General features: G+C 46.8%; 1 protein-coding gene across 1 annotated transcript; it reads right to left on the bottom strand.

The window, feature by feature from the left end:
- Nucleotides 1-8,158: 8,158 nt before the first annotated feature.
- On the bottom strand, nt 8,159-25,097 carry klhl14 (kelch-like family member 14; the record flags this gene model as incomplete). Its single annotated transcript, XM_080503167.1, has 8 exons — nt 8,159-8,299; nt 11,598-11,755; nt 12,770-12,928; nt 13,038-13,228; nt 13,319-13,397; nt 13,878-13,967; nt 20,090-20,211; nt 24,205-25,097. The coding sequence occupies 8 exons, from the start codon at nt 25,095-25,097 to the stop codon at nt 8,159-8,161; spliced, it is 1,833 nt and encodes a 610-aa protein (XP_080359293.1).
- Between the last annotated feature and the right edge of the window lie 2,528 nt (nt 25,098-27,625).

Here is a 27,625-nt window from a genome sequence, read left to right as displayed (position 1 = left end):
CCAGAACCTATGACAACGTGGAACCTACGATAATGTAGAACCTATGATAATGTAGACCAACGATAATGTAGAACCTATGGTAATGTATACCAATGATAATGTAGAACCTATGGTAATGTAGAACCTATGGTAATGTATACCAACGATAATGTAGAACCTATGGTAATGTAGACCCTATGGTAATGTAGACCAATGACAATGTAGAACCAACGATAATGTAGAACCTATGGTAATGTAGAACCTATGGTAATGTATACCAACGATAATGTAGAACCTATGGTAATGTAGAACCTATGGTAATGTATACCAACGATAATGTAGAACCTATGGTAATGTAGAACCTATGGTAATGTATACCAACGATAATGTAGACCCTATGGTAATGTAGACCAATGATAATGTAGAACCAACGATAATGTAGAACCTATGGTAATGTAGAACCTATGGTAATGTATACCAACGATAATGTAGAACCTATGGTAATGTAGAACCTATGGTAATGTATACCAACGATAATGTAGAACCTATGGTAATGTAGAACCTATGGTAATGTATACCAACGATAATGTAGAACCTATGGTAATGTAGACCCTATGGTAATGTAGACCAATGATAATGTAGAACCAACGATAATGTAGAACCTATGGTAATGTAGAACCTATGGTAATGTATACCAACGATAATGTAGAACCTATGGTAATGTAGACCCTATGGTAATGTAGACCAATGATAATGTAGAACCAACGATAATGTAGAACCTATGGTGATGTAGAACCTATGATAATGTAGAACCAATGATTATGTAGTACCAATGATAATGTAGAACCTATGGTGATGTAGAACCTATGATAATGTAGAACCAATGGTAATGTAGACCAACGATAATGTAGAACCTATGATAATGTAGAACAGATGGCAATGTAGAACCAATGGTAATGTAGACGAACGATAATGTAGAACCTATGGTAATGTAGAACTAACAATAATGTAGAACCAACAATAATGTAGAACCAACGGTAATGAAGAACCAATGATAATGTAGAACCTATGGTAATGTAGACCCAACAGCAATGTAGAAATATAGACTGATGTAGAACCTACAGTAATGTAGAAATAGAATAATGTAGAACCTACAGTAATGTAGAAATAGAATAATGTAGAATCTACAGTAATGTAGAAATAGACTGATGTAGAACCTACAGTAATATGGAAATAGACTGATGTAGAACCTACAGTAATGTAGAAATAAACTGCTGTAGAACCTACAGTAATGTAGACATAGAATAATGTAGAACCTACAGTAATGTAGAAATAGAATAATGTAGACCCAACAGTAATGTAGAAATAGAATAATGTAGAACCTACAGTAATGTAGAAATAGACTGATGTAGAACCTACAGTAATGTAGAAATAGAATAATGTAGAACCTACAGTAATGCAGAAATAAACTGATGTAGAGCCTACAGTAATATAGAAATAGAATAATGTAGAACCTACAGTAATGTAGAAATAGACTGATATAGAACCTACAGTGATTTTGAATCAACGTGTATTTAGAACGTACGGTAAAGTAGAAATACACTGACATGAGTAGAAGTAAACTACCACAGGTGAAACGATAATGTAGAACTGCAGCATTGTTAATGTTCCAGTGTTCCGAGGAAGCGCCGGTCCCTCGCCACCGTCTGTCCCTCGCCACCGTCTGTCCGGTGCGTCTCGTCGGTCTCGGAGCCGACAGCGTCCAGCTCGTCGTCTGGACGCCGTGCGGTCGGCCGAGGTGACTCAGCCGCCGCCGCCGGTGTGACGGAGAACCGGCCGATTGTTCTGCGTTCCGACGGCGAGGCGTCTGGAACAAGACGCCAGGCAGAGCGAGCAGGAAGAGACGAGTCTCCCAACGGCCGTCTGAGCTGCGAACCAGTTGGCACGGAGCGTTTGTGCTAAATGTGAGTTTGTGCTTTTTGTTCTTCCCGGAGTTCAGGACGAGGACTCAACGTCCTCCTCAACGCTCCAAATGAAAACAGTGAGAAACACTGGGACAGTTGTCCTCTCTGGAACTGGATGCTTCGTCTTCTGGCACAATGCTCTCGGGTTGAGACGTACTTTTCATGCTCAGAACAACGGTCCTGTACCAGAACCCTCGTCTCTTAGTGGTCTGTCTCTTAGTGGTCCGTCTCTTAGTGGTCCGTCTCTTAGTAGTCTGTCTCTTAGTGGTCTGTCTCTTAGTGGTCTGTCTCTTAGTAGTCTGTCTCTTAGTGGTCTGTCTCTTAGTGGTCCGTCTCTTAGTGGTCCGTCTCTTAGTGGTCCGTCTCTTAGTGGTCCGTCTCTTAGTGGTCCGTCTCTTAGTAGTCTGTCTCTTAGTGGTCTGTCTCTTAGTGGTCTGTCTCTTAGTGGTCTGTCTCTTAGTGGTCCGTCTCTTAGTGGTCTGTCTCATAGTGGTCTGTCTCTTAGTGGTCCGTCTCTTAGTGGTCCGTCTCTTAGTAGTCTGTCTCTTAGTGGCCTGTCTCTTAGTGGTCTGTCTCTTAGTGGTCCGTCTCTTAGTGGTCTGTCTCTTAGTGGTCTGTCTCTTAGTGGTCCGTCTCTTAGTGGTCCGTCTCTTAGTAGTCTGTCTCTTAGTGGTCTGTCTCTTAGTGGTCTGTCTCTTAGTGGCCTGTCTCTTAGTGGTCCGTCTCTTAGTGGTCTGTCTCTTAGTGGTCTGTCTCATAGTGGTCTGTCTCTTAGTGGTCCGTCTCTTAGTGGTCCGTCTCTTAGTGGTCCGTCTCTTAGTGGTCCGTCTCTTAGTAGTCTGTCTCTTAGTGGTCTGTCTCTTAGTGGTCTGTCTCTTAGTGGTCTGTCTCTTAGTGGTCCGTCTCTTAGTGGTCTGTCTCATAGTGGTCTGTCTCTTAGTGGTCCGTCTCTTAGTGGTCCGTCTCTTAGTAGTCTGTCTCTTAGTGGCCTGTCTCTTAGTGGTCTGTCTCTTAGTGGTCCGTCTCTTAGTGGTCTGTCTCTTAGTGGTCTGTCTCTTAGTGGTCCGTCTCTTAGTGGTCCGTCTCTTAGTAGTCTGTCTCTTAGTGGTCTGTCTCTTAGTGGTCTGTCTCTTAGTGGCCTGTCTCTTAGTGGTCCGTCTCTTAGTGGTCTGTCTCTTAGTGGTCTGTCTCATAGTGGTCTGTCTCTTAGTGGTCCGTCTCTTAGTGGTCCGTCTCTTAGTGGTCCGTCTCTTAGTAGTCTGTCTCTTAGTGGTCTGTCTGTTTGTGGTCCGTCTCTTAGTAGTCTGTCTCTTAGTGGTCTGTCTCTTCGTGGTCTGTCTCTTAGTGGTCTGTCTCTTAGTAGTCTGTCTCTTAGTGGTCTGTCTCTTAGTGGTCTGTCTCTTCGTAATCTGTCTCTTAGTGGTCTGTCTCTTAGTGGTCTGTCTCTTCGTGGTCTGTCTCTTCGTGGTCTGTCTCTTAGTGGTCTGTCTCTTAGTAGTCTGTCTCTTAGTGGTCTGTCTCTTAGTGGTCTGTCTCTTCGTAATCTGTCTCTTAGTGGTCTGTCTCTTAGTGGTCCGTCTCTTAGTGGTCCGTCTCTTAGTGGTCCGTCTCTTAGTGGTCCGTCTCTTAGTAGTCTGTCTCTTAGTGGTCTGTCTCTTAGTGGTCTGTCTCTTAGTAGTCTGTCTCTTAGTGGTCTGTCTCTTAGTGGTCTGTCTCTTCGTAATCTGTCTCTTAGTGGCCTGTCTCTTAGTGGTCTGTCTCTTAGTGGTCCATCTCTTAGTGGTCCGTCTCTTAGTCGTCTGTCTCTTCGTGGTCTGTCTCTTGGTGGTCCATCTCTTAATGGTCCATCTCTTAATGGTCCGTCTCTTAGTGGTCTGTCTCTTAGTGGTCTGTCCCTTAGTTGGTTCTGGTGTCGGTTCTGAAGAACTAATACTCAGTTTGCGGCACAAAATATATTGAAACTGGAAAGTCGGTGCAGGATCTCAACTGAGAAAGACGCAATGATCGATGAATGAATGAATGAATGAATGAATGAAGGAATGAAGGAACACCATAGTGTGACCCCACCGTCATAGTAATAACCATGGTAACGAAGAATGCAGTATTGTAGAGGTAGAACTATCTAGAACCTCCAGTGATACCTAAATACTGAACCACGTACAACCTGTGGTAATGAAGCAGAGTCGTAACTACCTAGCAAATACAGTAACTTACTGTAACATAAAGTTAAAGTAACGTATAAAAAAAACAATCGGAGACATTTTTAATCATCAAGAGTCATTTTATTTTCATATTCTAAAATGCAAAGGACATAACAGGATTTGAGAATAAATCCAAGGTTGAGTGCACAAAAAATGTTCCACTGCAGGCGACTTATGTACAAGAATGAAGTCCACGAAGTTTTTACAGGATTCGACGGGTACTGCATCCAGATTGAGAGTCGAGTTTTCAACCGAATCGCCAAGACTGGAAATAAAATTCTCTCTTTTTCATTTTTTTTTTTTTTTTAACAAAAGCACATACATTCATTTACATTTCTGTGAGTTTTTAAGCCCGCCGGTTTGTTTCATCTGTTAAAGGTACAGTGTGTAAGGACCCGTTGCCACGGCAACGAAAGTGAAAAAAAACAACCCGCAAAGCTCTCGTTGCGTTTTTTTTGGGGTGTCCGTTTCCACGGCAACGGTACTCTGAGCCACTGAATGTACAACTTTTTTGGAAATGGCTCCCAAAGTAGGACTTTTACCCCCCAAAAAAACCGCTCTGTTTCCGTGGAAACGGGCAAAATGAAGAATTCACGGAGACGCTCGCTCTCAATTTCGTCCAGAGGAACGAGCTCTTCTGCACATGCTCAGTAGAGCCAATCAGAACAAAGATTCCCCCGTGGTGTCCTGGACTTGGTACTTTTATTTTGACAGTCACGGCATTAACAATGCAACTTGGTGGTCTGTCCACTAGAACGTTCCCCCATTTTCTCCCGTGTTTTCAGCTCATTGTTCTCTGCTGCATGTGTGTGTGTGTGTGTGTGTGTGTGTGTGTGTGCGTGTGCGAGTGTGAGTGTGTGGCTTCAGTAATTAAAAACAACCAGCAGCACCACCTAGTGACCTGGCGGGTGAAGTACGTCGTTGTCAGTGTTTCAGCCGTTGCCGTGGAAACACGGAATTTTTCAGAAACCAAAACACAGAAAACGGCGCCTTTTGACAGTGCATCAGATTTACTGCCAACATTGGCCTTCAAAGAGAAGCCGGAGAACTTGGAGAACCCGGAGAACTCAGAGAACCCAAAGAACTCGGAGAACTCAGAGAACCCGGAAAACTCAGAGAACCCAGAGAACTCGGAGAACTCAGAGAACCCAAAGAATTCAGAGAACCCGGAGAACTCGGAGAACCCAGAGAACTCGGAGAACTCAGAGAACCTGGAAAACTCAGAGAACCCAGAGAACTCGGAGAACTCAGAGAACCCAGAAAACTCAGAGAACCCAGAGAACTCGGAGAACTCATAGAACCCAAAGAATTCAGAGAACCCGGAGAACTCAGAGAACCCGGAGAACCCAGAGAACTCGGAGAACTCAGAGAACCCGGAAAACTCAGAGAACCCAGAGAACTCGGAGAACTCATAGAACCCAAAGAATTCGGAGAACCCAGAGAACTTGGAGAACTCGGAGAACTCAGAGAATTCGGAGAACCCAGAGAACTCGGAGAACCCGGAGAACTCGGAGAACCCAGAGAACTTGGAGAACGTACGGCGGCTGTGAAAAACCCATAAAAAGTCCCTTTTTGTTTCATTGGAACCTACTTCCTGGAGGAGACGAGTCAAGTGATTCTTGTAACAGAGTCGTTTCTCGTCTTCGTACCTCTAGAAAAGCTGCGGTACTCCGACATTATTTTTAAAAACAAAAAAAAAACCCAAACCAACCGGCCATCGACCGATGAAAATCCGACACACTGCACCGTTAAAGATGAAACGTCTCGGAGGCGAACCTCCGCGGCCACAGCTCCAATTTGATTGTACGATCGTCGTATCGTCAACTTTGACTAACGTCACATTAGCATTTAGGAATCCGCCTCTTAATTGTCTTTTTTTTTGGCTGCAGCACCACCGAAGCTCGGCTCCGTGCCGAGAGACACGATGTGGGGAACCGTGTTCCAGGAGTCCTGGTGGGTCAGATCAGGGAGCCGGGTCACCAACATCAACAAGGTCTTTTTGTTGTTTATTGTTTTTTTTGTTTTTTTTTACAACCTCCCTCTGGCTCCGTGGCGACCTTAAAGTCACGTGACCCGTCTGTCCAGTCTGTCGCTTCAGCCTCCTGTTGTGTTCATGGTGTCAAACTTCAGAAAAGAAAAGTGTTTTAACGAACCTTTGGCGATTAAATAACTCAACGTGTCGTGTTGCGTAACACAGAAGCGCTGCTGGACGGTACCAGCAGGGGGCGCTGCTGCTCAGAACCGCCGCACGTCTCGTAGAATCAGCATTCGCTGGTCGCTCAACACCGTTGGCGCTTTTCCGCTAGTTCCTACTGGACTAGATTAGACGCATTTCTGCTATGTGTTAGTACCTGGTACCAAGTACTCTCATGGTACCAGGTACTTATCATGGTACCAGAGACTGCCATGGTACTAGGTACTGTCCTGGTACTAGGTATTTTCCTGGTACCAGGTACTCATGGTACCAGAGACTGCCATGGTACTAGGTACTGTCATGGTACCAGGCACTGTCCTGGTACTAGGTATTTTCCTGGTACCATGTACTCATGGTACCAGAGACTGCCATGGTACGAGGTACTTCCCTGGTACCAGGTACTCTCATGGTACCAGATACTGCCATGTACTAGGTATTTTCCTGGTACCAGGTACTCATGGTACCAGAGACTGCCATGGTACTAGGTTCTTCCCTGGTACCAGGTACTCTCATGGTACCAGAGACTGCCATGGTACTAGGTACTCTCCTGGTACCAGGTACTCTCATGGTACCAGATGCTGCCATGGTACTAGGTACTTTCCTGGTACCAGGTATTCTCATGTACCAGATACTTCCATGGTACCAGATACTCTCACTGTACCAGATACTTCCATGGTACTAGGTACTTTCCTGGTACCAGGTACTCTCATGGTACTAGGTACTCTCTTGGTACCAGGTACTCTCATGGTACCAGATACTTCCATGGTACTAGGTACTCTCCTGGCAGAAGTCACCAGTTAACAGGGGCGCCAGTGAAACCGAAACACCGGACCGTCGTCACAATCCACATTTTGTAATATTATTAATAAATATATAAAAATATATACTATTTAATTTAGTATTTGCGCTGATATCTAACGGATGTACGCTCTGCAGCAGGAGATACAGATTCTATCGGGGGTGGAACCTTATTGTTATGATAAACGAACAATATTGAGTCGCGTATTGGAAAAACTAGTGAAAAAACGCCACGTTGGTCGGTTTAATGACGGACTCACTCGTTCAATTCTTCCAAGCTCAGTGGGTGGAAGATGCTCTATAATCTGGATGTTAGCACTTCTTGCCAGCATTTCTAAATCAAACATTTTTTGTTTTTTTGTTTTAAAAAGGCAAAAATGAAGTTTGCTGCAGTTGAACACAACAGGAGAGTCTAAGAAAAAGTTTTTTTTTTAGAGAAAGACAAATAAAAAAAAAAAAAACACCAAAAAAAAAACCTGCTGCAATCGTTACGGGAACGGACCGAGAAAAACAAACAAAAAAAACCCCAGCGACGGAACGATGAAGAAGAACACAAGTGATGAAGAATATTTATACAGTGGGACGACCACGGGCAAAGTGAGCAGCCGGACTGCTGCTGCTGCTACGGAACACGAGATACCATGGATGTGAAAGCGAGAGTTCAGCGCCACACTACTGCGTGCTATAGAAGAGAAGCCGAAAAAAAAAACCAACCAAAAAAAAAAAAAAAAAAAAACAAAACCCCACGTACTGTCCCTTTAAATCACAGGTGGGGACGGACGGTCGCCGCCCACGCTTTAAGCACGTCACTTCCGCCGCCGCCGGGGTTTCTTCCCTCCGTCCGTCAGTAGAGAATCACCAAAGTGCTCTGGTCAGACCTGTAAAAAAATAATTCATACACACCGCCGGCGTCCGGCTGGAGGGTCTTTTTTCTTTTTTTCTTCTCATGCTCCGTCCTCCTCCCAGTCGCCCGGCGGCCCGCGGGTCGCCCTGCCCCCGCCGCCCGCCGACAGGGTTAGTTGTCATTTGTTGAAGGGGAGGCAGGCGGGCAGTACCACGGTGGAGCAGGCGGGGCCGGCCAGCGGCTCGGCCACCTCGCCCTCCAGCTCTGTCCATGTGCCTTTCTCCGGGCTGTAGCAGATGGTGGACGACTTGTAGGCGCCCTGCGACCACAAACAACAACAACGTCAAACTACCGACGGATTCAAAGATGGTGGACGACCACAAACAACAACAACGTCAAACTACCGATGGATTTAAAGATGGTGGACGACCACAAACAACAACAACGTCAAACTACCGACGGATTTAAAGATGGTGGACGACTTGTAGGCGCCCTGCGACCACAAACAACAACAACGTCAAACTACCGACGGATTCAAAGATGGCGGACGACCACAAACAACAACAACGTCAAACTACCGACGGATTCAAAGATGGTGGACGACCACAAACAACAACAACGTCAAACTACCGATGGATTTAAAGATGGTGGACGACCACAAACAACAACAACGTCAAACTACCGACGGATTTAAAGATGGTGGACGACTTGTAGGCGCCCTGCGACCACAAACAACAACAACGTCAAACTACCGACGGATTCAAAGATGGTGGACGACTTGTAGGCGCCCTGCGACCACAAACAACAACAACGTCAAACTACCGACGGATTTAAAGATGGTGGACGACTTGTAGGCGCCCTGCGACCACAAACAACAACAACGTCAAACTACCGACGGATTCAAAGATGGTGGACGACCACAAACAACAACAACGTCAAACTACCGATGGATTTAAAGATGGTGGACGACCACAAACAACAACAACGTCAAACTACCGACGGATTTAAAGATGGTGGACGACTTGTAGGCGCCCTGCGACCACAAACAACAACAACGTCAAACTACCGACGGATTCAAAGATGGCGGACGACCACAAACAACAACAACGTCAAACTACCGACGGATTCAAAGATGGTGGACGACCACAAACAACAACAACGTCAAACTACCGATGGATTTAAAGATGGTGGACGACCACAAACAACAACAACGTCAAACTACCGACGGATTTAAAGATGGTGGACGACTTGTAGGCGCCCTGCGACCACAAACAACAACAACGTCAAACTACCGACGGATTTAAAGATGGTGGACGACTTGTAGGCGCCCTGCAACCACAAACAACAACAACGTCAAACTACCGACGGATTTAAAGATGGTGGACGACTTGTAGGCGCCCTGCGACCACAAGCAACAACAACGTCAAACTACCGACGGATTTAAAGATGGTGGACGACTTGTAGGCGCCCTACGACCACAAGCAACAACAACGTCAAACTACCGACGGATTTAAAGATGGTGGACGACCACAAACAACAACAACGTCAAACTACCGACGGATTCAAAGATGGCGGACGACTTGTAGGCGCCCTGCGACCACAAACAACAACAACGTCAAACTACCAACGGATTTAAAGATGGTGGACGACTTGTAGGCGCCCTACGACCACAAACAACAACAACAACAACAACAACATCAAACTCCCAATGGATTTAAAGATGGTGGACGACTTGTAGGCGCCCTACGACCACAAACAACAACAACAACAACAACAACAAACTCCTGATGGATTTAAAAATGGCGGACGACTTGTAGGCGCCCTATGACCACAAACAACAACAACAACAACAACAACAACAAACTCCTGATGGATTTAAAAATGGCGGACGACTTGTAGGCGCCCTACGACCACAAACAACAACAACAACAACATCAAACTCCTGATGGATTTAAAGATGGCGGACGACTTGTAGGCGCCCTACGACCACAAACAACAACAACAACAACAACAACAACAAACTCCTGATGGATTTAAAAATGGCGGACGACTTGTAGGCGCCCTACGACCACAAACAACAACAACAACAACAACAACAACATCAAACTCCCGATGGATTTAAAGATGGTGGACGACCACAAACAACAACAACATCAAACTCCTGATGGATTTAAAAACGGCGGACGACTTGTAGGCGCCCTACGACCACAAACAACAACAACAACAACAACAACATCAAACTCCCGATGGATTTAAAGACGGTGGACGACCACAAGCAACAACAACAACATCAAACTCAAGCCGACCTGAAGTTCATTTCACACCTGAACAAACACTTTTCATTTTGTGTCTCACTGTTAGCATGCCCACTAAAGATGCTAATGCTACGTGTTCAGTCACTTTGTTCAGACCGTGTTCAGTTTGTATAACACAGTGTTCAGAGTGTGTTCAGTATGTATTCAGTATGTATAACAGTGCGTTCAGTGTGTATTGACAGTGTTGAGTACTGTGTGTAGAACAGTGTGAAGAACAGTGTGTAGAACAGTGTGTAGTACAGTGTGTAGAACAGTGTGTAGAACAGTGTGAAGAACAGTGTGTAGTACAGTGTGAAGAACAGTGTGTAGAACAGTGTGTAGAACAGTGTGTAGAACAGTGTGAAGAACAGTGTGAAGAACAGTGTGTAAAACAGTGTGTAGAACTGTGTGAAGAACAGTGTGTAAAACAGTGTGTAGAACTGTGTGAAGAACAGTGTGTAGAACAGTGTGTAGAACAGTGTGAAGAACAGTGTGTAGAACAGTGTGTAGAACAGTGTGAAGAACAGTGTGTAGAACAGTGTGTAGTACAGTGTGTAGAACAGTGTGTAGCACAGTGTGTAGTACAGTGTAGTACAGTGTAGTACAGTGTAGTACAGTGTCTAGTACTGTGTAGTACAGTGTAGTACTGTGTAGTACAGTGTAGTACAGTGTAGTACAGTGTGTAGTACAGTGTAGTACTGTGTGTTCTGTGTAGTACAGTGTAGTACAGTGTGTAGTACAGTGTGTAGTACAGTGTAGTACTGTGTAGTACAGTGTAGTACAGTGTAGTACAGTGTGTAGTACAGTGTAGTACTGTGTGTTCTGTGTAGTACAGTGTGTAGTACAGTGTAGTACTGTGTAGTACAGTGTGTAGTACAGTGTAGTACAGTGTAGTACAGTGTAGTACTGTGTAGTACAGTGTAGTGCAGTGTCTAGTACTGTGTAGTACAGTGTAGTACAGTGTAGTACTGTGTAGTTCTGTGTAGTACAGTGTAGTACAGTGTAGTACAGTGTGTAGTACAGTGTAGTACAGTGTGTAGTACTGTGTAGTACAGTGTAGTACAGTGTAGTACAGTGTAGTACAGTGTAGTACAGTGTGTAGTACAGTGTAGTACAGTGTGTAGTACTGTGTAGTACAGTGTAGCACAGTGTGTAGTACAGTGTGTAGTACAGTGTAGTACAGTGTGTAGTACAGTGTAGTACAGTGTGTAGTACTGTGTAGTACAGTGTAGTACAGTGTAGTACAGTGTGTAGTACAGTGTAGTACAGTGTGTAGTACTGTGTAGTACAGTGTAGCACAGTGTGTAGTACAGTGTGTAGTACCATGCTCCAGCTGTAGCCCCCCACCAGGAAGATGCTGTCGTCCAGCACGGCGCAGCCCGGCCCACTGCGGCCCTCCAGGATGGGCGTCTGCAGGATGTTCCACTGGTCGGCTTTGGGGTCGTAGCATTCTACCAGCATCACGTCCAGGTGGGAGAAGCCTGGGAGGAGTACCAGGTAATCAGAGTACTCACTCAGGATTACTGGCTCACACACAGCCAGAGTGCCCTGCAACTGCAACTGTCATTGGTACAGGTGGCTGTAACTGTAACTGTAGCAGTAACTGTAACTCAGTGTGTTTGAGATGAAGTAACTGTAGCAGTAACTGTAACTCAGTGTGTTTGAGATGAAGTAACTGTAGCAGTAACTGTAACTCAGTGTGTTTTTAGATGAAGTAACTGTAGTAGTAACTGTAACTCAGTGTGTTTGAGATGAAGTAACTGTAGCAGTAACTGTAACTCAGTGTGTTTTTAGATTAAGTAACTGCAGCAGTAACTGTAATGGATCTGAGCTCCGCTGTCGTCCCTCTTCGTTTGGCCTCCATGTTTTGCCGGCGTGTGAAAGATGGCCTGATGTCAAGGTCACTTGAGGTCACAGAGGTCATGAGGTCACAAAGGTCTTGAAGGTCATAGAGGTAATGGAGGTCATGAGGTCACGGGTAGATCACGAGGTCATGGAGGTCAGAGAGGCCATGAGGTCACAGAGGTCCTGACGGTCATAGAGGTAATGGAGGTCATGAGGTCACGGTAGGTCAAGAGGTCATGGAGGTCACAGGGTTCTTGATGGTCATGAGGTCACAGAGGTCTTGAAGGTCATAGAGGTAATGGAGGCCATGAGGTCACGGGTAGGTCACTAGGTCATGGAGGTCACAGAGGCCATGAGGTCACACAGATCATGTAGGTCATAGAGGTAATGGAGGTCATGAGGTCACGGTAGGTCATGAGGTCATGGTTGTATCACGAGGTCATGAGGTCACAGAGGTCTTGAAGGTCACAGAGGTCATGGTGGTCACAGAGGTCATGAGGTCACAGGTTGATCACGGAGCTCATGGTGGTCACAGGTCATGTAGGTCATGAGGTCACAGGGGTCTTGAAGGTAATGGAGGTCATGAGGTCACGGGTAGATCACGAGGTCACGGTGGCCAGGAGGTTCTGTCGGGGAACCAACGGCCTCACCTTTCAGGTGGTTTCCTCCGATGGCGTACAGCCGGTCGTTCATGCCGGCCAGGGCGTGGATGGCGCGCTTCGTGTTCATGTCCTGCTTGCGCGCCCAGACGTCCATGACGGGGTCGTAGCAGTACAGCCAGGACACGTACTCTCCGTTGTGGACGCCTCCTGCGGGGAGAGACGGCCAGGTTGACGGCGGTTCCTCGCGATCTCCCGCCGTGTCTCGGGGGTGGGGGGGGGGGGGGGGGGGGGGGGGTTCGGACCGGGGGGCCTGTACCTGATATGTAGATCTTGCCGTTGTGCACGGCGCCGGCGTGCGCGGCGAGCGGCTGCGGCAGCGAGGACACGTAGTTCCACTCGTTGGTCTCCAGGTTGTAGGACTCCACGCTGGACAGGTAGCCCGACTCGTTGCGGCCGCCGATCACGTACAGGTGCTTCTCCAGGCGGCAGGCGAAGAAGCTGGCTCTCCTGCGGGGGGGGGGGGGGGGGGGGACACGGCACGCCATTATCACCGTGCCGCCGGAATGGAACCCGGGCGCCGCGGCAACGGTGCCTCACCTCTCCTGCATCGGCGGCAGCTGGATCCAGCTGTTGAATCGAGGGTCGTAGCGGCTCACGAAGTTGGTGCTGTGTTTTCCTGCAGAGCGCAAAGCAGCCGTCAACCATCCAACCATTCATTCATCCATCTATTTATTCATTCATCCATCATCCAACCATCCATCCAACCATTTATTCATTCATCCATCCATTCAACCATCCATGTATTTATTCATCCATCCATTCATCCATCCATCTATTCATTCATTCATTCATTCATCCATCCATCTATTTATTCATCCATCCATCAAGCCATCCATCCAACCATTTATTCATTCATTCATCCATCCAACCTTCCATTTATTCATTCATTGATCCATCCAGACATCACCCATCCATCCATTCATTCATCCCACCATTTGATGTGTTATACAATATATGTGAGTATATTGGTGAGGATCATTTGAATTGTGTGTGTGTGTGTGTGTGTGTGTGTGTGTGTGTGTGTGTGTGTGTGTGTGTGTGTGTGTGTGTGTGTGTGTGTGTGTGTGTGTGTGTGTGTGTGTGTGTGTGTGCGTACCGTTGGGGTTCCACTGGTCTTCTCCGCCCATCAGCAGGAGGAAGTTCTCCACCTCCACCACACAGTGATGTGCGCTGTTGTAAGGCATTACTGCAGGACACACACACACACGCACACACACACACACACACACACACACACACACACACACACACACACACACACACACACACACACACACACACACACACACACACACACACACACACACACACACACACAGGTCAGACATTACACACACACACCCCCCCCACAGGGAGAACATGCAGCCAGAGCGAACCACTGCGCCAGGCGGAGCCGGAGCGCCGCCGCCCGCCGCAGCGTGTCACTTCCTGTACAGTAATCTCCTCTCCAGTACGAGTACAAGTACAAGTACAAGTACAAGTACAAGGCGCCACGGCGGGCGGCGAGCCGCGTCCAATATACTGCTGACTGCGCGATAATGTAAAGAGTCGGCGGCGGCGTGGCGCCTCGTCTTTGAGGAGCAGCGGAGGCAGGCGGCCTAATCCCCCCCGTCTCAGATAAAGCCTGTTTAGCGTATGTAGCATTAGTTGCTATATGAGACCCCCCTCCCCCCCATGCCCCCCACCACCACGACCCCCCCCGGAGGACCTGCATATGTCAGCCTCAGTGAAACTGCAGCGGGACTCCGATTGGAAAGAAATGAGATTCAAGGCTGTCTAATTTTGCAGCAACTGTGATCCATCAGGCGGTGGTGGGGAGGAGGGGGGGGGGGGGTTGTAGGGGGGGGGTTGACAGTGGAAATGACTGATGGAGACAGACAGGTGGGTTTTAACATTTCACTGGTTTGTGCTCAAAAAGCAGCGCCGGAGATTTATTGAGTGAACAACCGTCGTGTTCATTATGACTGTCACCTCAGACCCGTCCTCCGCTTCCCTACGTCTCAATGGGGTCAGTTCACCGGGGGAGGGGGGGGGGGCGGAGGGGGGGGGGGGGGATGGAAGGGGGGGCGGAGGGGGAGGGAGTACAGTGATTTATACTGAACCTGTAACACAACAGATAGTTGGATGAGTACTTCAAAGGATCAGATCAAAGGATGGAGGAGCGACGTAAAGAAAATAAGACACAGAACGTCCCGTTTCAGTAAAAGCCAATAGAAATAGATCAATTAGATAGATAGATAGATAGATAGATAGATATAGAAACAGTGAGAAACAGTGAGCGAAATAATTAATATTAGACACATATTTGATATCATGTGATTTATTGATAAATATATATACATTCATACAAAATTTAGATATGAATCTATATATATTGATTGATTGTTAACGATTGACAAATAGCCAACGGGCAGAAGAGAAGAGAAGAGAAGAGAAGAGAAGAGAAGAGAAGAGAAGAGAAGAGAAGAAATTCATTAATCCCAGAGAGAAATTCTTTAAACAGCTGCTGATGAAAATATAGATATCAGTTCTATAGTTCACTGACAGATAGATAGATAGATAGATAGATAGAAACATAGATAGATAGATAGATAGATAGATAGATAGATAGATAGATAGATAGATAGATAGATAGATAGATAGATAGACAGACAGATCCATGTAGAGACCCTCATCTAGAAGCCAGCAGGGGGCGCTGTTGCTCTCTGGGCTCCGGCCACTGAGTTGTGAGCGTCACTAGAGGGAGGCAGAGCCTCCTGCATGGCGGCTCCACCTCACGCTCCACCGCCTCCACCGCTAATGCACCACTGCTGCCTCCGCCAGCGTCACATCTGCATCCCTCCTTTGTTCTGAGGAGGAGGAGGAGGAGGTGGAGGAGGAGGTGGAGGAGGAGGTGGTGGAGGAGGAGGTGGTGGAGGAGGAGCCGGGGGGGGGGCCTTTGTCTGCTCCTCCCCACGTCGCCGCGGCGACGCTAGATGGCGACGCGTCCCGCCGGGACAAAGACGGGTCGGATTCTCCCCCAAACCCGCCTTGATGAATGTCTTAATCAGAGGCCGTCCCTCTCCGGCTGCGCCTCATTGAAAAGTTATGATTGAATGTTAATAATCCCGGAGCCCACATCCATTGTGAGGAGGCTCCATCAGACGGCCACCGATGTGTTGAGGGGATGATTTTGCAGTTTTGTCCTTCCACTCGGACACGGACCATTTGAGTGTTAACTTTTTTTAGTTTGGACTGATGGAAATCCCTGTTGACCTTTTGCTTGTTGCAGTTTGTACCCATGAGTGTGACTCTAATGAGGAGGAGGAGGAGGCAGGAGCAGGAGCAGCACCCCCCCCCCCTCCTCCACCCCCCCCATCACACACACTAATGACGCTGGGGGGGGGGGGGGGGGGAGACAACCACCTCATATGCTGCTGTGGAGGGTTTCAGGATGTAACATTAAAAGTTAAAAACACCCGGTGTGCCTGAAGATAAACCATTTACTGCCTCTGACGCTCAGGCTCCGCCCCCTTTTCTCTAATCAACCAATCGGTGCAAAGCAAACGATTGTTATTTATATCAGAGCAGGTTGAAGTGAAAACGCATCGTTGTTGCATTTTGCGTCCAAATAAAATCACCAGGTTGGATTGTTATCATTGTGACTGTCAAAATAAAACTACCAAGTTGGATTGTTATTATGGTGGCTGTCAAAATAAAACTACCAAGTTGGATTGTTATTATGGTGACTGTCAAAATAAACCTACCAAGTTGGATTGTTATTATGGTGGCTGTCAAAATAAACCTACCAAGTTGGATTGTTATTATGGTGACTGTCAAAATAAAACCACCAGGTTAGATTGGTATTACGGTGGCTGTCAAAATAAAACCACCAGGTTGGATTGTTATTACGGTGGCTGTCAAAATAAAAATACCAAGTTCTGTGGTTATTAAAGTGACTGTCAAAATAAAACCACCAAGTTGGATTATTATTATGGTGACTGTCAAAATAAAACCACCAAGTCGGATCGTTATTATGGTGACTGTCAGAATAAAATGACCAAGTTGGATTGTTATTATGGTGACTGTCAAAATAAAACTACCAAGTTGGATTGTTATTATGGTGACTGTCAAAATAAAACCACCAAGTCGGATCGTTATTATGGTGACTGTCAGAATAAAAGTACCAAGTTGGATTGTTTTTATGGCGACTGTCAGAATAAAACTACCAAGTTGGATCGCTATTATGGTGACTGTCAGAATAAAAGTACCAAGGTGGATTGTCTTTGCGGTGGTTCCTCCTGCTCCAGTAAACCAACATGGCCGCCGCGTCGCGGTTTGACTGGCAGTGTTACGGCGTTTTGTTCTCTGCACTCGTCTGTGTGGTTTCAGTAGTAAAGCGAGTAACAGCGCCGCCCCGGTGGCCCAGACTAACTACATGGTCGTCAGCGTGTCTGCTGCTGCGGCGGAGACCGATCAGGCGTCGTCGCCGTGGAAACGGGACCAAAAGTTCACTTTACTGAGCCACAGTACTGGGGCGACTCTCACGTAGTACCAGGGGCACCGTCAGTACGAGGAGTGATTCTGACAGGAAGTCTCCTCTGGATAATGTGTATGAATGAAGCTCGATACGGCGACGTAGAGGAGCGGCGAGGCTTTCGACCTTTGCGGATCGGCGACGGCGTCGGGACGTCGCCTCGAAAGGTCACGGCAGACGAGACGAGCGGCAGGAAGCCGCGACACGTTCCCGCCAAATGATGACGACTGGCTCCCAGTAAGAAGTCATGAAAAAATCAATATGGAAAAATGGAGGTGGGGGGAGGGGGGGCTGCTTCATTCTCTCTCTGCTAACACACTGCAGTCAGCCACATCATTATGACCAAAACAACAAGTCAGACTACTTTTTATTTTATTTTTAGATATTAAAAAAAAAAAAAAAAATCTATATAAACTACAAATATAAATGACATTTTTCTCAAAAGAGCCACAAAAACAAATTTAACTTTTAATAAGAGGTTTGATTTCAACGTCAAATTAGGATTAATGTCACAATAATGTTTGGATTCTATCGTATGAAGACCAAAAATCTACATTTCAATACTTCTAAATGGTTTTAACTGAACAAACACAGTTTGAGCGCCGACGTATTTTATTCTGATCCGTTTCAGCTCGTTTTCAACCAACGACATAAAACGACTGTCGTGTTTTGGGTGTATTTCAGAACTTTTCGGGGAAAAAAAAACGTTCCAACTGTAGGAACAAGGAAAAACGGTAAGTTTTTTTGAAAACGTCTCCTGATCATGCATGTTGGTGGAAACGAGTAGTTCTGCACATGCTCAGTAGAGTCAATCAGAACAAGGTTTCCTCCGTGGCGTCATGACGCCCAGTTTATATTCTCCTGGACTTGATACTTTTATTTTGACAGTCTCTGTAATAACAATCCAACTTGGTACTTTTATTTTGACAGTCACTGTAATAACAATCCAACTTGGTGGTTTTATTTTGACAGTCTCTGTAATAACAATCCAACTTGGTACTTTTATTTTGACAGTGACTGTAATAACAAACCAACTTGGTGGCTTTATTTTGACAGTCTCTGTAATAATAATCCAACTTGGTACTTTTATTTTGACAGTGACTGTAATAACAAACCAACTTGGTGGTTTTATTTTGACAGTCTCTGTAATAACAATCCAACTTGGTACTTTTATTTTGACAGTGACTGTAATAACAAACCAACTTGGTGGCTTTATTTTGACAGTCTCTGTAATAATAATCCAACTTGGTACTTTTATTTTGACAGTGACTGTAATAACAAACCAACTTGGTGGTTTTATTTTGACAGTCTCTGTAATAACAATCCAACTTGGTACTTTTATTTTGACAGTGACTGTAATAACAATCCAACTTGGTACTTTTATTTTGACAGTCTCCGTAATAATCCAACTTGGTACTTTTATTTCGACAGTCACTGTAATAACAATCCAACTTGGTGGTTTTATTTTGACAGTCTGTAATAAATCCAACTAAATGATTTTATTTTGACAGTCTCTGTAATATCAATCCAACTTGGTACTTTTAATTTGACCGTCAACGTAATAACAATCCAATTTGGTACTTTTATTTTGACAGTGACTGTAATCACAATCCAACTTGATTTTATTTTGACAGTCTGTAATCAATCCAACAAGATGCTTTTATTTTGACAGTCTCTGTAATATTAATCCAAGCTTGTAGTTTTATTTGGACAGTCTCTATAATAACAATCCAACTTGGTGGTTTTATTTTGACAGTCACCGTAATAACAATCCAACTTGGTGGTTTTATTTTGACAGTCACCGTAATAACAATCCAACTTGGTGGTTTTATTTTGACAGTCACCGTAATAACAATCCAACTTGGTGGTTTTATTTTGACAGTCACCGTAATAACGATCCAACTTGGTCAGTATTTTATTTTTGTGTGCGATCAATCGCTACGGTCAGATTTATAACGACTTCATGAATTTCATGAAGGTTGCAGGTTCGATTCCCCATGTGACATTATCCTTGAGCAAGACACTGAATCGTAATGGACGGACTGAGCGTTTCCATGACAACCGCCTCCAATAGTGTGGGTGCGTGCGTGCGTACGTGCGTGTGTGTGTGTGTGTGTGTGAGATTAACAGTGTAAAGAAGTGAAATCCAGTCATATATGATATATTCTGGATTTTTTTTTTTTTTTTTAATATAAAAATGCACTTTCCCCCTCCTCCTTGTTTGTCGATGCTTCTCATCCCTTCATCCCTCCATGAATCAAACTCACCTCATTTCAACCCGACACGCGGCGGCGGGTCACCGGGCGCTAATCCCTCAGCGCGCATTAGCACGATCCAATCTCCCGGCGTGGATCAATGCGAGTGAATAATAAAGCTGGCGAGGACACATGTCGTTCATTACGCACACGGCACGTCATTAAGGCCCCGGCGAATCTCATCACGCATCCCGCCGGCAGAAATCTTTTTTTTTTTTTTTTTTTTGCGGGCAGGAACCACGGGAAGCCGGGCGTGAAGCGGCACGGCGCCGCGAGGTCACGCTCTGATTCCAGACTTATATTAAAAGTGATAGTGATACATTATTACCTGAAGGATTTAGGGAACTCCTTCTCTCATTTTCCCTGGAAATTAACCTGCGTTAAAGTCATCCATAGGAACAACTATTCCCCCCCCCCCCCCCCCCGTCATAAAAGCCTCCAACACAAGACGCCTCGGGAAGGAGGGCTGAAAAGAAAAGGAAAGAGAGAGAGAGAGAGAGAGAGAGAGAGAGAGAGATCAGAGGCTGAGCTACTCACTGGTGAGGATCTTCCATGTCTTTTTCTCGTCGTCGTAGTACTGGACCAAATTACTGGGGAGACGATCGGGTCCAGGAGGCAAACCACCCACCAGTAACAGCATCCTCTTATTGGAGCGGATTCTGCAGTGTGTGTGTGTGTGTGTGTGTGTGTGTGTGTGTGTGTGTGTGTGTGTGTGTGTGACAGAGAGAGAGAAACACAAGAAAACAGGTGGTAAGCCTCCATAAGAAAAACATCACCCTTCAATGTCCTCATTTTTTTTTTATGTCCAGTTTAAAAAAAAAAAAAAACAACCTCAAGAGACTCGCAGACGCTAACAAGCTAACAAGCTAACAAGCTAACGAGCTAAGCTTGCAGCGCTCCCGTAGTACCACTTTGAACCAGCAGGTGGTGCAGTAAGTCACGCCTCCTCCGCTCAGTCCAGGAAGTGAGATTCTATACGCGGGAAATCAAACCGGCGACTCACCGCCGCCGCCCGGTGTCCAGAGGTGGCGTTACGGCAAATCATATGCGTCGTAGCTTTAACCACGTCTGAGAAACGGAAACGGATCAGAAGAGCGGGTCGCGGTCGAAGCCGAGGCCGAGATCGTAACGTGACAAAAACGTCCGTTAGCTTCCGTCGCTTCAGTGCTAACCGGCGGGACACGCCCACTTTCTCTACTTTGTGTTTGACTGACAGCCGAGGTGATCGGAGCTCGGAGGAGTTCGGAGGAGAGGCGAGTGGAAGAACGGAGTTGTTTGTTGTTGTTTTGTTGTTTTATTTGATCAGAAACAACCCGGTTTGAAACGTGATGCGGAACAGTCGGTGTTATGGACGGAATGGTTTCCATGTTAACTGGTGACTTCTGTTTGTTGCTCCACAATAAAAAAAAAAAAAGTCCAGAAACCTTTGGGTCTGTCTTGATGAGGATAATGATAATTAAATTAATGCGACGAGAATTTTTGTAACTTCACCTGTCAACTCACGTCAATACTTCATTTGATGAATTATGCTTTTTTTTCTCCCCATCAAAATAAAATATTAGCACCTATTTTATTCCAATAACAACAAAACTCTTCTAAAAACTTTTAATTAGATATATGAGACGCTTTTACACAACGTTTCAAGTGAAAACGTTTCATTTTTGCATTTTCTTTTCATAAAACTTTCACGTTTCCAAAACGACATTCTGCCGAAAATGTAGTTAGCATGTGAGGCCATGAGGGGCGCTGTTGGTCATAATACAATATGAACATTAACACTGGGAGAACACACCACCAAGGAAGATTGTTATGATGGTGACTGTCAAAATAAAATCACTAAGTTGGATTGTTATTACGGTGACTGTCAAAATAAAACCACCAAGTTGGATTATTACGGTGACTGTCAAAAGAAAAGTACCAAGTTGGATTGTTATTATGGTGACTGTCAAAATAAAACCACCGAGTTGGATTGTTATTACTGTGACTGTCAAAATAAAAGTACCAAGTTGGATTGTTATTATGGTGACTGTAAAAATAAAAGTACCAAGTTGGATTGTTATTATGGTGACTGTCAAAATAAAACCACCAAGTTGGATTGTTATTACTGTGACTGTCAAAATAAAAGTACCAAGTTGGATTGTTATTATGGTGACTGTCAAAAAAAAACCACCGAGTTGGATTGTTATAACTGTGACTGTCAAAATAAAAGTACCAAGTTGGATTGTTATTACTGTGACTGTCAAAATAAAACTACCAAGTTGGATTGTTACGGTGACTGTCAAAATAAAGCCACCAAGTTGGATTGTTATTACAGTGACTGTCAAAATAAAAGCACCAAGTTGGATTGTTATTACAGTGACTGTCAAAATAAAAGTACCAAGTTGGATTGTTATTATGGTGACTGTCAAAATGAAACCACCGAGTTGGATTGTTATTACTGTGACTGTCAAAATAAAAGTACCAAGTTGGATTGTTATTATGGTGACTGTCAAAATAAAACCACCAAGTTGAATTGTTATTACGGTGACTGTCAAAATAAAACTACCAAGTTGGATTGTTATTACTGTGACTGTCAAAATAAAACTACCAAGTTGGATTGTCACGGTGACTGTCAAAATAAAGCCACCAAGTTGGATTGTTATTACAGTGACTGTCAAAATAAAAGTACCAAGTTGGATTGTTATTACAGTGACTGTCAAAATAAAAGTGCCAAGTTGGATTGTTATTACGGTGACTGTCAAAGTAAAAGCACCAAATCTCATGAGAATGAGGACGGGGAGTCATGACACCGCGGAGGAAACCGCCGTGTCATTGGCCGCTCCGAGTCACGTGACGCCCAGCGGCCAATCGGGAGCCACTTCCTGCTGTTTGTACACAGAGATCAACCCGAGACGCTGAAGACTTTTACTGTATATGGTCAGGACTCCTCCTCCTCCTCCTCCTCCTCCTCCTCCTCCTCCTCCTCCTCCTCTTCGTCACTCCGGACTCGGTTCCGCTCGACTCAACCGCCGCCGCCGCCGTAATACGTCGCCCCCGACACCGCCGTGCACTCGGAAGTGTTTTGGGGCTTATTGGTATGCAAATGAGCCCCTGGACATGGATAATGGTGATTAATTGAGAGCAGGGAGACGGTGGCATGTGAGACTAATTACCAGGATTCCTGATTCGCCGCCCGTTCGGCGCCGTATGCGGGAAGAGACGTTCCACGAGGTTCCGCCGTCGGGCGTCAACAAGGCTCGGAAGAGCCTCGCCGGGTCGGCCGGGGAGGCGGAGCCTCGCCCGGTTCAGTGTGACGCTCGCCTGAGTCTTGAATCCTGCCGGTGCTTTAACAGCGGCGGCGGCTCGCGGTCGCTAATCGCTAATCGCTACGCTGTACGGCGAGAATCGGATACCTTCAGGGCGCGGCGGGAAGTTTTCAGAACGTATGATGAAAACAAGGCGACTAAAACGTCAGCAGGGGGCGCCATCCGACCACGAAAGAGAAACGCCCGCAACTCTTGTTTTTGTTTACAAACGTACTCATGCAGCTACAAAGCTAATATTCACGTTGCACTGATCAGTACCGGAGGTCAGGCCAGCAGAGTGTTCTCGCCGGGTTGTCATGACAACGGCCGTCTTTGAACCCGCCTCACTGTGCGCCGCCGACTTCCCGCCAAAACTAAAGACTTCACTACGATTCTCACGACTTGTGTTGCGTCCGGGAGGCTGAACCGTCGCGTAGTAGAGTGTAGTAGTAGCGCGTTGTGTGGCAGCATGTTGCGTATCAGCACTTTATGTAGTAGCACGTTGTGCAGCAGCGTGTTGTGTGGCGGCACGTTGTGTAGCAGCACATTGTGTAGCAATGTGTTGTAGCAGCGCGTTGGGTAGCAGCACGTTGTGTATCAGCACGTTGTGTTGTAGCACGTTGTGTAGCGTGTTGTGTAGAAGCACGTTGTATTGCAGCACGCTGTGTAGCAGCACGTTATGTGGCAGCCCATTGTGTAGTAGCGTGTTGTGTAGCAGCACGTTATGTGGCAGTATGTTGTGTATCAGCGTGTTGTGTAGCAGCACGTTGTGTAGTAGCACATTGTGTCGCAGCATGTTGTGTCGTAGCACGTTGTGTGGCAGCACGTGTGCGGCAGCCCGTTGTGTGGCAGCACGTGTAGTAGCACATTGTGTAGTAGCATGTTGTGTAGTAGAACGTTGTGTAGCAGCACGTTGTGTAGTAGAATGTTGTGTAGTAACACGTTGTGTTGTAGCATGTTGTGTAGCGTGTTGTGTAGCAATGTATTGTAGCAATGTGTTATAGCAGCGCGTTGTGTAGTAGCACGTTGTGTAGCAGCATGTTGTGTAGTAGCACGTTGTGTAGTAGCACGTTGTGTGGCAGCACGTTGTGTGGCAGCACATTGGGTAGCGTGTTGTGTAGTAGCATGTTGTGTAGCAGCATGTCGTGTAGTAGCACGTTGTGTAGCAGCATGTCGTGTAGTAGCACGTTGTGTGGCAGCGCGTTGTGCGGCAGCACATTGGGTAGCATGTCGTGTAGCAGCATGTCGTGTAGTAGCACGTTGTGTAGCAGCATGTCGTGTAGTAGCACGTTGTGTGGCAGCACGTTGTGCGGCAGCGCGTTGTGCGGCAGCGCGTTGTGTGGCGGCGTGACCGCGTGCGCGGCTCACCTGCTGGCCGTGGTCTGCCTGCAGTGCTGCCTGAAGGGCATGAGGTGGTAGTTCATGGCGTCCAGCAGCAGCTTCTGGCACACGGGGTCGCTCCTCATGAAGTCCACCGACTGCACGCGCTCCACCAGCTCGGGCGCCGGTATGAGGGCGAAGCGCAGCCTCTTCATGAGGTCCGGGGCGTAGTGCATGCGGGTCTCCCGGTCGTGCTCCAGCCACAGCACCGACATCTGGAAGAGCGCCAGCTCCGACTCCACCGGCGGCGGCAGGGCGTCCAGCATGGCGCACATCTCCTCGAAGTTGAGCAGCAGCACGTCCTCCACCAGGTACTTGTTGGCCAGCTTCTTGGTCTCGTCCAGGCCGTGCAGGGCGGCGATCTTGCAGATCTGCTTGTAGTTCTGCACGGAGATCTGGTCGTTGAGGAACTGCACGCTGAGCTTGGTGATCTGGGGCACGCTGAGGATCTTGCTGACCGACAGCACCTCCTCCACCGTGTCCAGCGACAGCGTGACGTTGGCGGTGTACAGGTACTCCAGCACCAGGCGCAGTCCCACGGAGGAGCAGCCCTGCAGCACCAGGTTGTTGATGGGCCGGGCGCCGCCGCCGCCGCCGCCGGGGGCGGCCAGCTTGTCGTCCGGGGAGGACGAGGGCGTCCCGCTGCTGGCCCGGTCGCCCTGGCTGCCCTCGCTGCTGATGACATTGTGGGAGGAGAAGAGGGACCTGAAGTACTGCGAGCAGGACGCCAGCACTGCCTTGTGGCAGTGGAACTGCTGCCCCTGGGCGCTGAGCGTCACGTCGCAGAACAGCTGTTTCCTCCACAGGAGGTTGAGGCCGTGCAGCAGGGTGTCGCTGTGCGTTGGGTCAAAGGTGGATGTTCTATCGCCCGACCTGGACATGACGCCACCTGGGCAACAAATAAACCATGCAAGCCGTTTTTACCTCACGGTCGTTTATTGGCGCACAACACACGCAAAAAAAAAAAAAAAAAAAAAAAAAAAAAGGGGGCTGCAACCACTCAGCTGACAACACAAAAGACCCGCTCGGCTCTTTTCTTTTCTTTTTTTTCTTTTTGTTGTTGTTTTGTTTTTTTTTAAGAGTAAGTTATTGGACGGATCTGGAGGAGCCGTCCGCGGCAAGTTTGCGCTCCGGCGGCTGGACGCAGAGAGCCGGAGCGGAGCGGAGCGGCATGGAGGCGCAGGTTCTGAAGGACGCGGCGGGGACGCTGCTGCTGCTGCTGCTGCGGCGGCGGCGGAGAAGGGAGCCGGAGAGAGGAGCCGCGGCGGTGTCCGGAGAGAGCACGCCGCGCTCCGGGGACGATCCTCCCCCCCACCCACCCCCACACCCCACCACCTCCCACCACAACAACCCCGCTGCCGAGCCGCCGCGCTGCGCCGCCGCCGCACCGCACCGCGCCGCGCCGCTCCGTGCCGCGCCGCGCCGCCTCTTCCACACGGCGCGCAAACAAAAAAAAGCAATTAGTCCGCCCTGCGAGCCGCCGGCGGCGGGCTGAGAGCCGCCGGAGTTCCGCGGAAAACATCCGGAGAAACGCAGCAGTGGGTAAAGTTGCGGGCGGCGGGCATCGTGCAGTTTTTTTGTTTTTTTTGTTGGAGGCTGGTTTGTGGATTTGTGCGCGGCGCGCGACGCGCGGTGCCGAAAAGCTTCTCCAGAAGAGAAAAGCGCCTGTCACAAGTACACGACGAGAGAGGGGAAGGAGGGAAGGGGAGAAAAAAAAAAAAAAAAAAAAAAACTTACCTGACTTCTGCTCTTCACACACGCCAGAAGAAAAAAAAAAAAACCCACCTCAAAGTAGCTTCAGCTTCCAAATAATCCCTCTTTGTTCTCCCTGGGTTTTTTTTTTTTTTTTTTTTTTTTGTGGCTTTTTCCCTTTTTCTTTTCCTCAGAAAATCTCCTTTCGGCTGCGAGGCTGTCTCCCAATCACCATTGACTCCAATTCACAAAGTCACTATATACTTATTTTTTTTTTTGGTGGTGGTGGTTGCTCATTTGTGCCTCCGAATTAACAAGAAGTGTGTGTGAGAGTGTGTGTGAGAGGGGAGCTGTGCTTTCTGCAAGAGAAGAAGAAGAAGAAGAAGAAATATACGTGTGACAAATTATGCTACCAAGAAACAACACATCATTATCCTTGGGCCTGGGGCTCAGTGAGTCGTAACGAGAGTAATAGGAAATCCACGGTTGGGGAGAGAAACGGTCGTGCATGGCCGGTGGAGAGAGACCATGCAGGGGTATGGATGCTGGAGAGACTCGCAAAATTATGGCTCAAGGCTATTGTAAAAACTGTCGAGCGTAAATGACTGCGATTTCAAACATCTATGGAAGAAAGAAAAGAGGAGGAAAAAAAAGAAAAAAAAAAAAGGGGGGAGAGGAGGAAAAAGAAGGAAAAAAAAAAAAAAAAAGAAGCGAGTCTTTCACCCTCGCTGTTATAGAGAGAACCGTCAAGTTTTAGTGCGCATTGCTAATTAGTCAATTTCTCTCTGCCTTCACAGCCCGACGACTTTGCTGCTGAGCTGAAACTGCTAATTTCTGGGACCAGCCTCTTTTTTTGGCTGTGAACTGGATGGATGAATGGCTTGTCTCGCACAAATGACAAAAAGCCCCTGCCTTAATCTCCATCGCCAAAATAACCCCCTCATCTCATTCTTGCTTTGCTGGGAAGTCCTTCAAAAAATACCCCCCCCAAAAAAATATCAAATAAAATAAAGAAAAGAAAAGAAAAGAAAGAAAGAAAGGAGCTTTTGGATGCACAACTTCTGCATCTGCAAGCTGCACAAACATCATGCGCCACAACCTGCACACGCTGCTTATCATGTGCAATTAAAGCAGATTAAAAAAAAAAAAAATTCATTCCACTCTCTCTTTCTCTTTCTGTGTTTCTCTCTTTCTCTCTCTCTCTCTCATCTTGTCACCTTATAACAACATGAGGCACAAAAAGCAGCCTGGTGTTTCCATCACGTCTTTGTTTTCAGGCCTGGAAAAACACAAACAAGGAACCCGATCCTCCTTCTGGTTCCACAGGGAGGTCAAACACCCCCCCCCCCCCCCCCCCCTCCTCCTCCCCCAGGGGCCAAAAAAACCGGACGTCACAGTGTCCAACCGGTAGAAAACATAATAACTTCCCAACTGCAGTCCCTCGTTTCTCCACTAGGTGTCTCACTATGACGTCACGAACCATGGCGAATACAACAAAAGCCCACGGCTTCATATATCAACTTCTTCTAATGGATTTTGTTGGAATTCGTTGATAAATCGTAGATAAACGTTTCACTTTAGAAGTATGTTGTTGTTGTTGTTGTTGTTGTTGTTGTTTGGGTCCCGGGGATAAAAACCGGACGTCCAAATGTCCAATCGGAAAACATGATGGAGAAATTCACGTCAAACCTCAAATGATGGTGGCCTGGAAGTACAA

Source organism: Blennius ocellaris (genome assembly GCF_963422515.1).
Source record: "Blennius ocellaris genome assembly, chromosome: 10".
NCBI lineage: Eukaryota > Metazoa > Chordata > Actinopteri > Blenniiformes > Blenniidae > Blennius > Blennius ocellaris.
Note: the sequence above shows the minus strand (reverse complement) of the source record. Positions and strands in the feature narration are given on the sequence as shown.